The following is a 16515-nucleotide window of genomic DNA, read 5'->3' as shown; positions in this document are numbered from 1 at the left end:
AAAGTAAGTTTATACCCATAATCGCATAATCGCATGATTATGGGTATACACATACCAATACCCACTTAATTTCATGCAGCTTTCATGAAATTAGCCTCTAACATTGTCTTCTAAAATAGTAAGTTAAAAAAAAATTAAATATAGATTAAACAAAAATAGCTGCATCCATCCTCATGAATTGACCAAAGATATGCACACTAATATTTACTTTTCTTATTTGCACAAATCATGAGGTCATGATTATCCAATGACTCTGTGCTGTTAATCTTTAGTTATTTCTGTCAGCAGCAATGGTCTACTTCAGCCTCTGGAGGGCAGCAACATACTTAAACTCAGTGTGGGGTTTTTAATATGTATTTTTAAGAAAATTGGTGTGGGAGGGCGAAATGACAGCTTTCCACATGGTGGCAGCAGAGATTAGTGTTAGGATTGTGTTTGCTTTACCTTGGTGTCATTCTCATCTTTCCACTCTAGGTGGCAGAATAACAATATATATGATATTCAGTAATCAGGAATGCCGACTTTGAATGTGTTATGAGTTTATCCATTTGTCTTGTTTTTTTCAGGGTGGAGTTAAGGTGCTGATCACTGGGCCATGGCAAGAGGCCACCTCAAATTACAGCTGTTTGTTTGACCAGATCTCAGTTCCAGCTTCTCTTATCCAGCCAGGGGTGCTGCGTTGTTACTGCCCAGGTAAGACAGGAGAAAGCTTACATATATACATATAATATATATAATATTTCTTTGGTGAAGGGGCAGTATCATCATATGATTCATGAGCCAAAAACAAACAAAACAAATGGTCTGTGTTTTTTTTTACTTTTTGGCTAATTTATGAATAAAATATCACTTTTTCATTTTACTGAGATTCATTTTACAATTTTGTAGTGAACTCAACAATGCTAAGTGAGCCACTGTTTACCTCTGCTGTTTTCTCTTTCATTTTGATATTTACTGTATGACAACAGTTGCATTGTAAGATGATCCCTAAGTGTTATTTTCGTTTACACTGAGAGAAGAAACCCATGGAAAGTTGAACTCATAAGCAAATCTGTCACATAACCGTGACACCTGTGTGTATTTTATATGCCCGGATGTCTCATTCCTTTCACCCTCTCCAGCTCATGATACAGGTCTGGTGACGCTACAGGTGGCTGTCAGTAACCAGATCATCTCTAATTCAGTGGTGTTTGAGTATAAGGCCCGCGCACTTCCTTCACTGCCATCATCTCAGCACGACTGGCTTTCTTTGGATGGTACGTTTCCTCTTGTATTGTCCTTGGCTCGTTTATGATGACTGCATCTGTTGCTTTTCACATTTTGCTTTCTGTTTTCTTCACTCTATCATTTTGTTACATAATCCCTCCCCATTTTTACTTATTCTATTTGAGCACCGTCCACTATGACTTTAAGAATTTTGTCAGTTTTGATTAATGGTTCATCAAGCAGCTCAAATAATTTCTTTTTCTTGGCTTTTAACAATTTCTTTACTACCTACACATTTATTTTCTTTAACTCACTGGAGCCAAACAACTGTGCAGGAAATTCATTGTGATTTCACACAAATTGAATCCAGATACTCATAACTGTTATATACGGTATTTTCACAGAGCTATTGGCATTTTAAGTGACATATTTTTGGTTGTTCTTAAACGTTTTATTTTCACATGTATCATGCTGGATCAATATTCCCCTTGGAATCAAATCAGGGTGTGATTAACAGTGTTTTTAGAGCTTGTTCTTGAGAATAACATGCAGGTTATTTGATCTTTGAAGGTAAATGTCACCAAAAATCTCCGTATTGGCTGCTTTTAATCATTATTTCAGCTATTGCATAATCTTTAGAATCTTACTGTTCCTGGTTTTGAAAACGTAACTTTACTGGCAATAAAGTTGTATGGTAATTTGATATTTTAGTAGCTCAGCTACAGTTCCTGAGTGATTAGGGATTATTTTATTGTTTGTTTGTTTGCCTTTGCTATACAAATTTAACTAAGATGAATTATAAGTCTCTACTGTTGTAATTGGCATAATGTTTATATATTCATTGATATATAAAGTTTTTTTTAATAGCCTTTTTGATTGTGCTTTCATACTGCTCAGTACCATTTTGATTTTACTGTGTCTGTCATGCTAAGAAAACTGGAGTTCAACATTTCCACTTTGACTTTGTAGTCTGCCTATCTGATATGCAAATTAAACACCACACATTTTATTTTAAGGTCAGCTGGGTGACAAAATACTGTCTACATTGTCTCATCTTGTCTATATTAAATTTGGCCACTAATGAGGCTATTTGTTTAAACCTTAACAGCAATGTACTTAAAGTCCAGATGCCTTCTTTTCAAGCTCCTTAGACTACATGACCTGGATGACTGATAACCTACACAGACTTAAAAACAATGTGAATTCAGTAATAAATTTGGGTTTGTTTTTATAAGCGTTTGCAAAAGATGGTCAATTGTGAATGCTATGTGTGAGCTCCTTGCAGCAAACAGGACTTTTGAGCACCGTGTAACTAAAACTGCTGCAGGGATGACAAATTTTCATTCTGTTTAAAGTCCAGTCCAGTCTGTGAGTCAGAAGACCTGCTGTACAGTAAGAGTATTTACCAGATTGTAATGAGTATGTGAGTCATTTATGTTTGTTTGTGCATGTGTCTGCTGGGAGACGTATTGCTGCAGTGGTTGAGCATTGACAGGATAAAGTAGGGCATGGTGAAGCACAGGCTCACAGGACAGCTGCAATGCAGACGGCCCTTGAGGGAGTGGGAGTGAGCTGGCAGCTCCCATACATGGCAGAACCAGTGAATCCCTCCGCCATTCATACCCTACTGCCTCACTGGCCCATTCACATAACCAGTTAAGGAGGAGCTGACTGTCTCAGAGAAAACACAGCCCACCCTATTACCTTACTTAAATTAACCCCTTTCTTGTCTTTATTTAGTGGTTGTCTGTAGTCGATTTTTAAAGAGGACAAAGAAATGAGCACTGGGTGCACTGGAATTTTCAGTTTTTGGTTGGATGTCATCTTTTTAGCTTCCTTGCATGATCGATCATTCCTTTTAGAAATTAGTAGAGCGATTAAGCTCATGCAGAACAAAGCATTTGTGTCATGCAGCATGTACAGTACACCTTAGTGGTCGTTGTTCCATGTGTCCAAATCATATATGACCGTTTCTGTGCGTATCTCACTGTGGCAGGGAGCGGGGACAGAAAAGGAAAGGATTGTTTGTGCCATTCGCTGTTGGTTACTCCAAGAAAATGTTGTGCTATGAATTAGTGTTCAAGACTGAGTCGATGCTTTTGGCGAAAGCCTGTGTGACAAAGAGCTGCGGGGTCTGTGTGGACAGCGACTTTGACGCAAAGTGCACTTTAACATCCACGAGGGTTAACGTGAAGATTTTTAAGAAATGTTTTACATTTGTCTAACATCGTTCTCCTCTACAATCACATTAAAAAAAATCCATCACACTTTTAGCAACTTATTTCAGAAGTAGGGCAGCGTTTAATTATGTGCGCTCATCACTTGTCCGGTGTCGTGAAGCGCAACAGAGTAAACAAGAAGCGCTGCGCATATACGCGAAACAGTAATAACTAGACACGCTTTATTACCCACTTTCCAAACGTTAATGTGGTAAGATTTATTTTTCATTGTGCAGCTTGGGGGTGAGTCGCCTGATTAACTAGAACTGCTATAGGCTGCTGCCATTAGCATACGTGCCATACGTGCAGCATTTTGTCTGAATACGCAGCGGTGTGCTGTACAGCGTTCTGAGTTTGTTCTCCCGTGGAAGACTAACTGTGCTATGATGTGCTAATGGCACAGCTGCCTGCCTGCCTTGATTTGTCATAATGCAGAGTGGGGGAAGGGGCGCGCTTTTCTCTGCAGCACTGCAGGTACGGAGCCATGGGCAGGACAGAAAAGCTGTCGGAGATGCAGAACTCTCGTCGTCGCCCCACTAAAGTCCCTGAGCTCAGACCCCACGAACCGAGCCGGAAGAGGTTCGCTAGGCACAGACAAAATTACAGCCCCGCATAGCAGCACCTAGTGACTGTTAGTGTTTAAGGGAGCGTATTGACAGTACTGACTCTGAGCCCGACTACACCGGCAAGACAAACGGCAGATCGTGTACACACAATGCAGGAACGGAGAAGTGGGCGTGTTTGGGTAAACATGGTAAACTGTAGTTTGAGACGGCAGTTAGGGTTGGGAGAAGGCGAAACCCGACCGGATTTGGAGTATTGCGCGGACTCGTCTATATCTGCTTAAATCTCATTATTATTATTATTATTATTATTATTATTATTATTATTATTATTGGGAAATATAATAATAACAGTAATAATAATAATAATAAGAGGAGCAAGATTTTATGCGCAGGATCGCGGCGCGCGCAAGAGGCGACAAGCGGGAATTAGGGCGTCTGTTTACCGGCGGCACGTGCGTACAACGTTTCCTCGCTGTGGTATTTGTCATTTTACTGCAGGCTGGGATAGCAAAGGCTACTAGAAACACTAGGAAAGTGTGCATGTGTTTGAGGTGAAACAAGTGTAGAGGAGGAGGAGGGGGCTATTAGAGGAAGAAGAGTAGTGAGTGGTCTCTCTCTCTCTCCCCCCTCTCTCTCCCCACGTCGCTCTCTTCCCTCACTTTGTTCTATTGTTGACGAGTGCACTGTTGAGATTGAGATTCAGTCTACACCAAGGATTTATGAATATTTTTTTTATTATTTTTTTTTATTCCTCCGTGTTACACCATGCAGTAGCCTGACTGCCAGACTGTCGGGGCAAAACTGCAGTTTGAGTGAAATGCAGCTTTGGTTGGACTTCTTTGGGTCAGGATGCCAGTGAATGATACCTGCATTTCCTAAAAAGACAAAGGGGCTGTATTTTTTGGCTTTGAGGTGGACTTTACCAATGGAAAATAAAATAGAAGGTTAGAAGTGTTAAGCTCAACCTTTGGCTGTAGTGCTGTGCTGTGCTGTGGTTGTGATGTGTTTGGGCTGCTTTTTTATATTCTGTACGTTTCTTGTGTTTGCCCGAAGAAGTTCCACGTTTCTTTGAACACCCCGCATGCAGAGTTATTGAATGTCACTGTGGTCATCGGTGTGTGTGCTGTAACAGAGTTTTACAGAAACTGCCTCTTTTGGCCACATGCTTCCAGGTGTTTCATGCAATTGTGCCTCATTGCAGGGCACTGGAGAGTTGACGCTAATAGTAGCCAACTCCTGACTCACGACTTGTGCTTGGACGTATTAGACAACTCCAGACACCTTCAGAGACAGTAACAGCATTTGCTTTTGCTCACATTTTGAGGAACAAGGGAAGTTAAGTAGTAGCAGCGACTGTTTTCCAAGCCCTGATGCTTTAAGTATACATGGGCTTTCAGTTTGCACTCTTTCCTGACAGTTTTAGTCAGTTATGTCTGAACTGTGGGATCATTGTGTTTTAAACTGGTACAAGCACTGTTTCGTGAGTTAGGCTGTTAAACACGGTGTAGTTGCTTTAGTCTAGCGCATTAATGGGGTTGTTGCATGTGTGAGTTCTGCTGAGGTTACCGGGGCCAGTGTGTAGCTGGTGAAAATCATTATTCTGATGTTTCACAATTTGAATTGCATTCAAAGACAATATCAACGCCATGGACACATGAACATACCTTACTACAGCAGCCTAGTCTATCATTCAGCACCACAGTTTAGGTGGACAGCGACTTCATTTAGTCTTCCAACTTTGCTGTAGCTTAGAGCTCTCCAGACTATTTAAACTGAGAGAATTCCAGGCATGGGGTACATTTATCGACCTGTTGCTCCTCTGTGAAGTTCCTGTTTTCAATGCATAGCACAGTGTGCAGTGCCCAAACTTTATCCAATTTTAAAAAGCAGTGACAGATACAAGAAAAAAGTTGCAAAGTCTTAGGATGAGTCACCAAAGTGCTTTTTCATGTTTTACACAAGACCTTATGCATATGCATATAGTGTTAATATATTCCAGAAATTTTATTTCCCACTACAATTTTTTTCTTCATAACAAAACAATGTTATGTTGTTTACAGTTTTAGAAAACTCATATTCACTGTTGCTTTAACACAAACATTGATTTTCTTGAATAAATGTGTTCTGAAAATCATGCTGAATAACTGCTTTTTTTAAGTAGGGAAACTAATGCATTTTTGAGGGCACTCTAGTTTTTGGTGGTTTCTGGTTGGCAGCAGTAAGGACAGACTGAATCTTAGTATAAATGCACTAATCCATGTGTTAAGTATACCAGTGTTAGTGGGGAAGCTGAAGCTATGAGGCTGTAGCAGGAGTGGTAATTTAATTATTAGTTACTTTGTCAGGAGTTTGGTTCCTTTTATCATCAGTCTGTCTTATTATTATAAAGTGTGGAACTATGAGTAAATATAAACAGTGATATTAAAGTAGCAAATGTTGTTTAATTCCTAATATTTTGCCCTGTAAACAGCAAAATTGCAGCAATTTTAATGCTAAACATTTTACTGCAGCCCTTGTACAGCAGGTGTACCTGTAGTATTAACGAAAAGAAGAATAGCATTAGCAGTTCTAGTAACAGGAGTGGTGTGGGAATGCTTACACCTGGAGGTGAGAGATCAGCAAGGACAAGCCATTTTAAACAGATAAGAATGTTTAACTAGAAACAGTCATTTTACCAGAGAACATAATTCCCGGATGTTCATGTGCTTCAGTTCAAGTTGCACAAATAACTGGGAATGACCTCAATTAAGACACTTTCACTGTCATTGACTGTTATTGACTTTTCTATAACAATATAATTGCTAGAATGCTTTTTCTTAAAGCACTGACACTAAATTTAGTTAGTCTATGCCTGAGATATAGTGGGGAGATGATAAAACAGTAACGCCTATCTAGTCTGATGCAATCCAGAATAACAGTTATGCAATGAGGTCTACCTCTGTGAAGCTTTCCATGTGTAGTTTCTTGTGATTGCCATCGTGTTCAGTAAAGTCTAGTTGTATTTTGAATCTGTACATTGTATTTTCCTGTAGGCTGCTTTATGTTATTAATGGATGAAACATTAGCAGTGATCTGTTAATTATTTATTTGTGTTTTTATCTAGTTGTGTTTTAAATTCCACGTTAAAATTGATTGGTTTGGCTCTCTGTCAGCTTTATTTATAAATCATTAAGGATCACATGAATTTAAGTCTGCTCACTCTGCTGTCTGTCAACAGTTGTAACAGCTGACAGAAGACTTAACTATGACTTCAACTACAGTGTTGGATAAGGATTCAGGGAAAGTGCAGAACAGGCTGAGAGTCTCTGTTGAGTGCATTCAGCCAAACTCTGTTGTCTTACTATTAATGGAAAGCTTTGGAGAAGTCTTGTCCCTTGGGCTTTGGTGTTTCATAGCAGATTGATTTATCTTTGAAATTATTTCCCCCACTCATCTCTCATTTGCGTTTCTGCCTGCAGTGGATGTGTCAAACAGTATGTAGTTGTTTATGCAAATAGGAACCTAATGAAATGTACTTGTTAGTGTATCAACTGAACATGTTGAAAAAAAAAATCAAACTATCCTGCTTTCCGAGACATAAAACCAATACTCTATCACTCTATTAGTGGGATAGCAGGTGACAGTAAATTTCAAGGGGTGTGCACTCTTGGCATTTTACCTCCATTGTGGCACAAAGTATCTATTCTTTGTCCAGACTGTACTCGTATTGACCTGTCTATATATCTGGATGAATGCCAGAATCCTGAGAGCTGTGTTGAAGCACTGTGACCTGAAAAATTAGTTTTTGTTTTAAGACACAGAATTGCCAGGGGATAATAATTGAAAATAATGCCATTGTTGTCAGCTGTTACTACTTGTAGTTTTTTATGTACTAAAGTACATAAAAAAGTAGAGTTTTATGTACTTTTATGTACAGGTATGCCAGTGATGTAGACTTCTGGTTACCTTCACTTTGGTATTTAGTCTTGAAATTAAAAGTGTGACATTAGAGCTTATCGGCTTGTCTGTGAAGAAATTCAACAGTTTTCTGCAACTGATGTATCCAAGAGGAACATTTGTTTACTTAAAGGAAATTCAAAAGTATATCTTACCCATCTGAGAGGTTTCAGTCAGTTGATTCAGCTTTTCATAGCAGTAAACACTTACATATTAAGAACATTTAAACGTTAGATCACTCTGAAAGCTCATTTGTTGTTTTTGTACATTAGCCTTGTGACTGATTCATGAATTGGCCAGGGTATGCTCTGTCTCTCACTCTGCCCCATGGCCTTTTACAGGCTGAGGATTATAGCAGATGGATGGATTCTCAAATCCTAGTGCTAAAGTAACATAATCTTAAAAGCAAGCTTGTTTCTGTTGCTTTAAGTCTTATGCTTTGCACATTTAAACTGTATGCTATCACTCTTCTAACAGCAGTTTAAAGCAAGGCAAAAATATAGAACAAATCCGAAACCGGTCAATACACTAAGTCAAAGTAAAGTCTGTCTTTGATCAATGCATACCCATGTGTTCCAGCTGTGAGGGCTGTTGCCAGATGGCCTGGCTCCCTTGCTTTGCATGGGCACAAATACTAGCTCCTGTCAATCAGTTCACACAGAGACCTTGGGGGAGGCTAGCCTCTGGTCTTTCCACTGGGTTACATGTGAGAATCTGACTGGCTGCAGAGGGATAATGAGGTCCAGCATTTAAACTGAGCGGCATGAACAGAACCCTGAGTTAAAAAGTGAAAATTAAAGGTCTCCTCCTGCAGTTTGTCCAAAGCTCACTAAATGAATAACCCTGTAAACCCTGTAGTATTATCTCAATAGGCACATTTTTCTTGAACTGTGTATTTTCGGTTCCAAGGGTGAAATAAAGGTTGTTTTAGTGTGAGCACAAACATTACGGTGCCTCCAAGACACTAAAGCTCTATTAATAGTCTTGCCCTCACCCTCGATATCTCTGACAAGCTGCTTTTCACTTGTCACCCTTCCCTGCCCTCTCATCTCCCTTCACCCTTGTCCTGTCCTTACTGTAATCTCCCCCAGCTGTTTTATTCCTCCCTCAAGCCTGTTCTCACTTTCGTTGTGCTCCAGTGTGCCTCCATAAGCAGCCCTGTCCTTCCTTCCCACATGCCCGTGTATATCAAACTATCTCTTGAGGAGCTCTGCCATGTCCCAAAGATGAAATAGATTGAATTAGGCAGGACTTTGATGTTGTGTGGATTCAAACCCAGTGCAGATTTTACAGGTCTGCTGCTCTTTGCTTGTCTCCAAAGATGTGTCCTTTGAGAGAAGCTAATGCAAAGTCACAGTAGAGCCACATTGACACACAACTTTCATAACACACAAAGGGACACTGTAGACTCTGCAAAGATCAATTTTAACATGGAGAAAGTATACTACACTACTCTTGCAGTGCCTTTTATGAATAAAAGATACTTGAAACTGTCCTTGTGGAACAAGACAGCCACAGTCAAGGTCTGAAGTCTAGAAATGTATTGAGTGAGTACCGGTCCCAAAGTTGACCTGCTGTTCACCATTCTCATTGCTTAACAAGTAAGGAAACGATCACATCTAAAGACATTTAGTGTCTTTAGATTTTCCCATCCTCTTCAGGCATTCATCCCAAAGGTGATAGGTTTTCCTCTTAGTTCTAACAGGAGACAAGTCAGATCATCACTTGGCAGCAAATTCACTATAATTTCGAAAAGCACTCTGTTGTGTTATGTAACGGACTGTAAAGGGAGAAAAAAGAAAAGGTTCACTCTAACTGTGTTAGCTAGAGTCATTAAAATAACTCTTATTGAATAACACTTAATATGGCACAGGATAACCAACACCAGAAATGAGTTTAGATGCATAGAAGTGTGAAACAGAGCATAAAAATGTATTCAGAAAAGTGAAGAGGTCTCTGTAGTTTTGTCATTTTTATCTCCAGTTTGGAAAGGAGAGGTTAGCCAGGGTCCAATTCCAGCAGGGGATTACAGTACCAATTTCTAATACGTCAAAAGAGAGAAAATCTGATTCACTCACAGAAACTTAACCTGGAGTTCTTGTCTTTATAGCTTTAAGTTTACACTTCAATAGACTAAACACCATTCATTCAAGTTCTCTAATTAAAAAGGTTCTCTGCCTGGTTTTTGTACCCAGTTATATTATAAAATAGCACGTCACAGTCTGCCCTAAATATGTGAGAGTGACCACGTCTGCTGCCACACAGCGTCACAAGGGAGTAAACCAGCGAGAGGGAGGCCGTTAACAACGTCACCGTGTTGTTAAACTGCTGTTTGGCTGCTCACCTTCCCTGTCTCCTCCTTCTCCCCTCCCACTCGTGTCTACCCCCATCCTCCCTCTGCAGTGGACGTGCATCGCATTTGGAGCAGCAGGCAGCAGGTGGAGATGACATCATCTGCACTGCAGCACACTGCAGCACTGGGTCTGAACAAAGACATGTCAGCCCACTGCTAACTAACCCCCTCCCTCTCCATCTATCCATGTCTCTCCTAACATGTCAGACAGTAGCAAAAGGCAGAGCAGCCCCCTTACCAAGGAAGGTTATGGTGCTGTGACTTATCTCAACCTCTGACTCCCCCTTCTGACACAGCCACTCCAGAGTCCTGAACAGGCTTGTAACTATTAACCTTACTAGGCTCAACAAGCCCCGATGTGAATAGGTTGACATGGATCTCCAGTTTACATAGAGAATAGGTAAGCATAGACCCTAAAAATAAGCTCTGTTAAAACTCCTGTTTGATATGACTGTTCTGGTCACTGTTCACTTAGGTAGTCTGCAGCACACAGAGGAAAAAACGAAGACCTTATTGTTGTCCTTTCAGTTCATTATTCTCAGTGCAGTATAATGTTACTGCGAGCAGCCATTTACCATCTAGTGACATTCGTTTCTGTTCAGCGATAGGAGTTACTTGACCTCTTTTACAGTGGCTTATAGGAGGTCCCACTGTGACATTAGCTTTCAGTGGAGCCTTGAGCCATGACTGCCAAGATACCGTAAAACGCAAATGTCATCAGGTCGTGCTGTGAAGGCTTCCCACTTAGAGTCATTAGGTCCTTACCTACGGCATCAACACTGAGAGTAGGCCAAGTACACAAGAAAAAGAGGCAAACAATTTTTTCATTGTTCGCCTCTCTCCCCATTTTTTTTGCCGGTGTTCTGAGTCCTTATCCTCCCCTTCATCAATAAGCCAATAGCACACAGGCAGACCATATACACACAGCCATGTTCCTGTCGCCTAGTTACCAGTCGGCAGCAGGTTGCCACAGAAACGGCCTCATAGTGGCTAAATGGGGAATGCTAATGCAGTCTTCTATACTCCCTGCTGCAGTGGGCTCTCTGTGCACATCCCAATCCACTGTCTGTACCCAACATGCTATGTTAGTGTGTGTGTGTGTGTGCGCGTGCGCGTGTGCATGTATGTGTGTACAAGCACTTGCTGTTAGTTGGCATGTGAGTTAGTGAGTTTTAGCAACGAGTGTGTCTTTTAATCTTGAAGTAACATATGGCACCAGGTTCCAATTCCAGTGGGTTGGCTTTTTATTAATAACTACTGAGATGCATTTTTTGCAGTGATCAAAACCAACCTGACAATATTACAGTCAACTTAACTTTCCAATTACGCTCTGTTTTATCTTTTGGGTTTGCTTCAGTTTAAATAGTCCTTATAAGTCATTCGCTCTGTCCTTTCCTGTCTTAGCTCTTGAATTATACAGTGTGTTTCTGACATAGAAAGTATCTTGTTGCAAGCCTGAAAATATGCACAGGACAACCACGCCATAACAACCACCCTGTATCAGAAACAGTCTCTAAAAAAGCCTGTAAACATTCTCAAGTCTAAAGCACCTCTGTCCATTCAGATTTATGGGATATTTGTCTTTTAAAGGACTCTGTGCATGGGTGCAAGTTGTGATTGATTCTATACTGTCATTTTCTTAGTTCTCCTGCCATACAAGCTGATGGTAGAGGGGAAGGCTGGGACTTCAGGGCCATAATGGGCTATACTTAATCAGCTGTTGAATGCCAGCTGTACACCCCCCCCGCCCCCCCCGCCCCCCTTGTCTGAATCCCTCTGAGGAAGAGTGGTTCAAATTTAAAATGGCCCTGCTCTCTGGCCAATCTTTCAACCTGTTTTAGTTTGCTGGAGTGGTGTTTGAGTGATGTGAGAAAGATGGCAGCAGGAGTTTAGTGATGGAAGCCATTAAGGAGTGATTGATAGGCTTTACAGATTATTTTAGTAAAGCCAATTGTTTTGATGAAGTGAATGATGGATGCACTTGTTTTCACTTACATTCCGGAGTGATAAATAATGATCCTAAGGTCTTGCATTATAGCTGAAAGTAATTACCTTTCCCTCAGCTTTACAGCACCTCAAAAGTAGGCATTAGTGCATTCGTTTTTAAATGGTTGATTGTATGCCTGACGATGATTAGCCCCAAGTCACTGCGACAGTTCTAGTGCTCCTCAGAGTAACATACTGGTGCAGCTGTGGTGCATACTGTGCGATCGTTTGTCTTATCAGGATACAGGGTTGTTTGTGCTTGTACGAGCAAACACAAGACATCTTTTTCTTTTTCTCACACCAGATCCTCATTGTATGCCAATGTGTTTTTCTGTGTCTTTCTCTTTGCCCAGATAACCAGTTCAGAATGTCTATCCTGGAGCGCTTGGAGCAGATGGAGAGGAGGATGGCAGAGATGGCCAGCCACCAGCAAACGAGCGGTGCAGGGAGTGGTGGAGCTGGGGGAGGAACCGGGGGAGGAGGGGGAGGGGGAGGAGGAGGTGGTGGTGGAGGAGGTGGTGGAGGAGCTGGCAGTGGAGGCAACAATAACCAGTCACAGGTAAAGAGCCACATCATACCCCTTGTGTTGTGCTGAATGACAGTCACTGTGCTTGTCACCATGGACAGCAACCGTACAAACAGTATATGCAGCAACCAATAACGATCTGCTGTTTTGTGTCTTTGAGTGTGTATCTGGCCAAACGCAAGCCAGCAGCTCCTTTGAGAGCCGTGTTGTGGTGGTCTGCGAGAAGATGATGAGCAGAGCTTGCTGGGCCAAGTCCAAGCATTTAATCCACTCCAAGACCTTCAGAGGCATGACACTTCTTCATCTGGCTGCAGGCCAGGGCTACGCCACCCTCATCCAGACACTCATCAAGTGGCGGTAAGAACATAATTCTCTAGTACTGGGCAATGGCACTTTGTTCTGTAATTGATGTGCACATTAAAACAGAAGTGAGATGCTAATTGTTTCCTTTTTTACCAACCAGTACAAAGCATGCTGATAGCATTGATTTGGAGTTAGAAGTGGACCCTCTCAATGTGGATCACTTCTCGTGCACACCTCTGGTAAGGGAACTGAATTTAACATAAGACAATGCAAACAAAAATGAAGATAACCCTGGCTTGTGGTACAGATTAGCTCATTTTTGCTTTTTCTGCTTTTTTGTGTCCATCTGTATTTTATCTAGATGTGGGCCTGTGCGCTGGGTCACCTGGAGGCAGCGGTGGTACTGTACAAATGGGACAGACGTGCCCTAGCTATCCCAGATTCTCTGGGCCGCTTACCCCTGTCAATCGCCCGCTCACGTGGCCATACCAAATTGGCAGAGTGTCTGGAGCAGTTACAGAGGGAAGAGCAGCAACCGCCAGCCCCTCTACCACCTACAACTCGCATGTCTTTTTCCCCAGCCCCTGATGCCCCCACCACAGACAGCTGGATGGTCAGCTGGGCAAACACCAGTGTAGTAGCACCAAGTGGCAAGAAAGGATGTCCTGCTACCACAACAACCACACCCAGCACTACCAGCCTCAATCCAGGTTAGCAGAATGGAAGAAAAGTCACTGACTGTGAGATGCTTTATTTTCTGATATTCTGTTGCCATTTTCACACATTAATCAGATCAGAGCATTGTCCAAAGTTGCCCCGTCTCAATATAGCTGAGAACAGGAAACAGTCTGCTTGAGATACGTTCTCGCTGTCGGACATACTTTGCTTGATTTAGTTCGTAGTGATTCCTGGATAGAGTGTGCAGGAGTCAGAAAATATGTTGCCCACTTACTCTTCACTTAGCATCACACTGACTTTTTACCAGCGAGCTGCAGTGCATGTGTGAAAACAGCTTATAACAAACAAAATGTTTATTAGTGTGCTCTGCAGCTAATTGTTACGTGTTGTGTGTTTTTCTTTTCTTTTTTTTGCAGACTTGAGAAGACCAAGGTCAGAACCCTCCAACTACTACAGCAGCGAGGGCCAAAGAGACCTCCCACTAGCTAAAAAACATAAACCCAACCCAGAACTGTTTCAAACTCGGCCTGACAAGGCCATGTCTGTTCCTTTGAGCCTGGAGCAGCAACAGCTGCACAAGCTATCCTCGAGCACTAAGAGCCTGTCCTCAGAAGTCCTGAGCTCAGACAAAGGACTGTCTACTGGAGGCAGCACAGGGACAACAAGATGGACCTCCAGAGAGAGTTTCTCCAGCAGCAGCAACTTGGGAAGGAAGGCGCTGGGTGTCAGTGGAGGCAGCAGCTTGGGGAAGGAGAAACTGGCCAATCGGTTACGGCAGCGGGAACAGTTAGGGATGCTAGTGATGTCAGAAAGTGAAATGGCTGATTCAGAGCTGCTATCATATCGGGAGGATCTAGAGAACCAGGACTGCCTCACACAGATGGATGACCTGCAGGTGAGAGTAATAATTTTAAAAAAAAACATTCAATGTGGTCAGCTGATTGTGTAGAGCATGGCAAGTATTACCAGTCAATTGGTATGAGCCAATTGATGGTGCTGCTAAAGATTCTACAGCAGAAATGATGTACCATCTGATACAATATCAAATACAAGGCACATCACATTTAGTAAGTAACATTTGGCAGAAAAGTTTCAGTTCTAGCAGATCTTATGAATTCAGAAAACATTTTAAAATAAAATTTCAAATAAAAGTAAAAAGAACATTTGCAAACTTGCGTAAAACCACGTGTCAGGGTGTGGCACCACTTTGATAGGGTGACATACAATACAGCTACACAATCATCATTAAAGAAAGCTTTGCAGCATTATAACCTACCACTAACAACCACCATTTTCTTTTTGTAAGTTTTTTTTTCTGGCCTCCTGCATTCAGCAGGCAGAATACACCAGGCCTGGCATTCTGTCGATGCCCGTCACTGCATAATAAACTCTCTTTATTGATCCACTTCAATAGCCAAGGAATTGTTCCAGGGATTCAGTCTAACTACTCCTCTTACAAATGAAGTGTTATTTTTACCCTCCAGAAATATCACTGTCATCATTTTTATCCCTCTCTCCTTTCTGTTTCCCCTCTCGAATCCGCATTATTGTCGCAGCACCAAACAATTAAATTTGCATGACTACACCATAGTAAAACATAATAGGTAGTCTCTCAAACTGTATATATAGTAAAAAATACACTGACTCCTCACGGGTTTTCTTTTTTTTTTCTTAATAAAACAGGTAAATATGATGACTCTGGCTGAGCACATAATTGAAGCAACGCCAGAGAGAATCAAAAGGGAGAACTTCACCGCTGCAGACTCTGTGCCCTTAGACACATCAGGGGTCAGCAACACCATGAACTGGCTGGCCAACTACCTGGGAGACGTAGAACAGCTGCCAAGCATCATACATCTACGGTAAGATTCACCGTGGTGCAAGGAATAGATATAAATATAGCCAACTGGATATGCAGTATCCAGTATATTGCATATCTAGTATGCCCTCCCACCTGTTTGAATATTTTCTCTTTTTTTCTGTGCTTTGTCTAAAGGTACCTGATTTAATGTGCTTTAATAGATAGACAGCTCAAGAGAACACATTTGTACATATATGGCTTTTAGAATAACTTTAAGTTTAAGTTTAATGTACTAGCTTTAAACATAATACTATAAAGGATTAACCGAAAGTGTAAAGGAATGGGATGTCAAGCTAAAGAGAGGCACTGTCTGATTTGAAAGGTGCAGTGTCAGATGTTTGTGTACTGGCTGTGAGTTTGCAAGGAGTTATATTGTTAGTTGTCAAATTGCTTTATAAAGCTGCAAGCTGTAACGCAGTGTAAAAATGGTAAATATTTTCCTTTCTTTTAGACTTAATGTAAACTGTAGAATATATAGAATTGAAGAGAAGATATGTGTCATTATCCTTCCTCAGATCTCTGTATAATGAACCCCTGACCCCATCATCTAACCCCAGTTTGAGCCCCGGAGGGTCTCCGTTGAGAGAGGGCCCCCTGGAAAGGTCAACACTTCCTTCCCCAGCTGACTGGAGTGAGTTCATCAATGCCTCCAACAGCAAAGTGGAGCGAGACCTGGCCCAGCTGACTCTGTCGGATCCAGAGCAGAGAGAGCTATATGAGGCGGCCCGCCTAGTCCAAACTGCCTTCCGCAAGTACAAGGTACAGGCCCCGGTGCTCTGGTGCCATAAGCTGTGGACTGGTGTGAAATAGATGAAACTGTTTTTGGTTTCAGGCCAGATGTTGAAGAGTTCACTTTGTTTTTGTTTGACTCCATATGGTAC

At 41.6% G+C, this 16515-nt stretch overlaps 1 protein-coding gene across 1 annotated transcript in view; it reads left to right on the top strand.

The window, feature by feature from the left end:
- Positions 1-16515, top strand: part of camta1a (calmodulin binding transcription activator 1a) — a 278847-nt gene that overhangs the window by 253365 nt on the left and 8967 nt on the right. The window contains 9 exon segments of the mRNA XM_082517771.1: positions 567-693; positions 1122-1256; positions 12620-12825; positions 12953-13149; positions 13256-13334; positions 13457-13805; positions 14190-14668; positions 15457-15635; positions 16150-16393. Coding sequence (XP_082373897.1) covers positions 567-693; positions 1122-1256; positions 12620-12825; positions 12953-13149; positions 13256-13334; positions 13457-13805; positions 14190-14668; positions 15457-15635; positions 16150-16393 — 1995 coding nt within the window.

Source organism: Aulonocara stuartgranti, assembly GCF_965226115.1.
Source record: "Aulonocara stuartgranti genome assembly, chromosome: 20".
Classification (NCBI taxonomy): domain Eukaryota; kingdom Metazoa; phylum Chordata; class Actinopteri; order Cichliformes; family Cichlidae; genus Aulonocara; species Aulonocara stuartgranti.
Note: the sequence above shows the minus strand (reverse complement) of the source record. Positions and strands in the feature narration are given on the sequence as shown.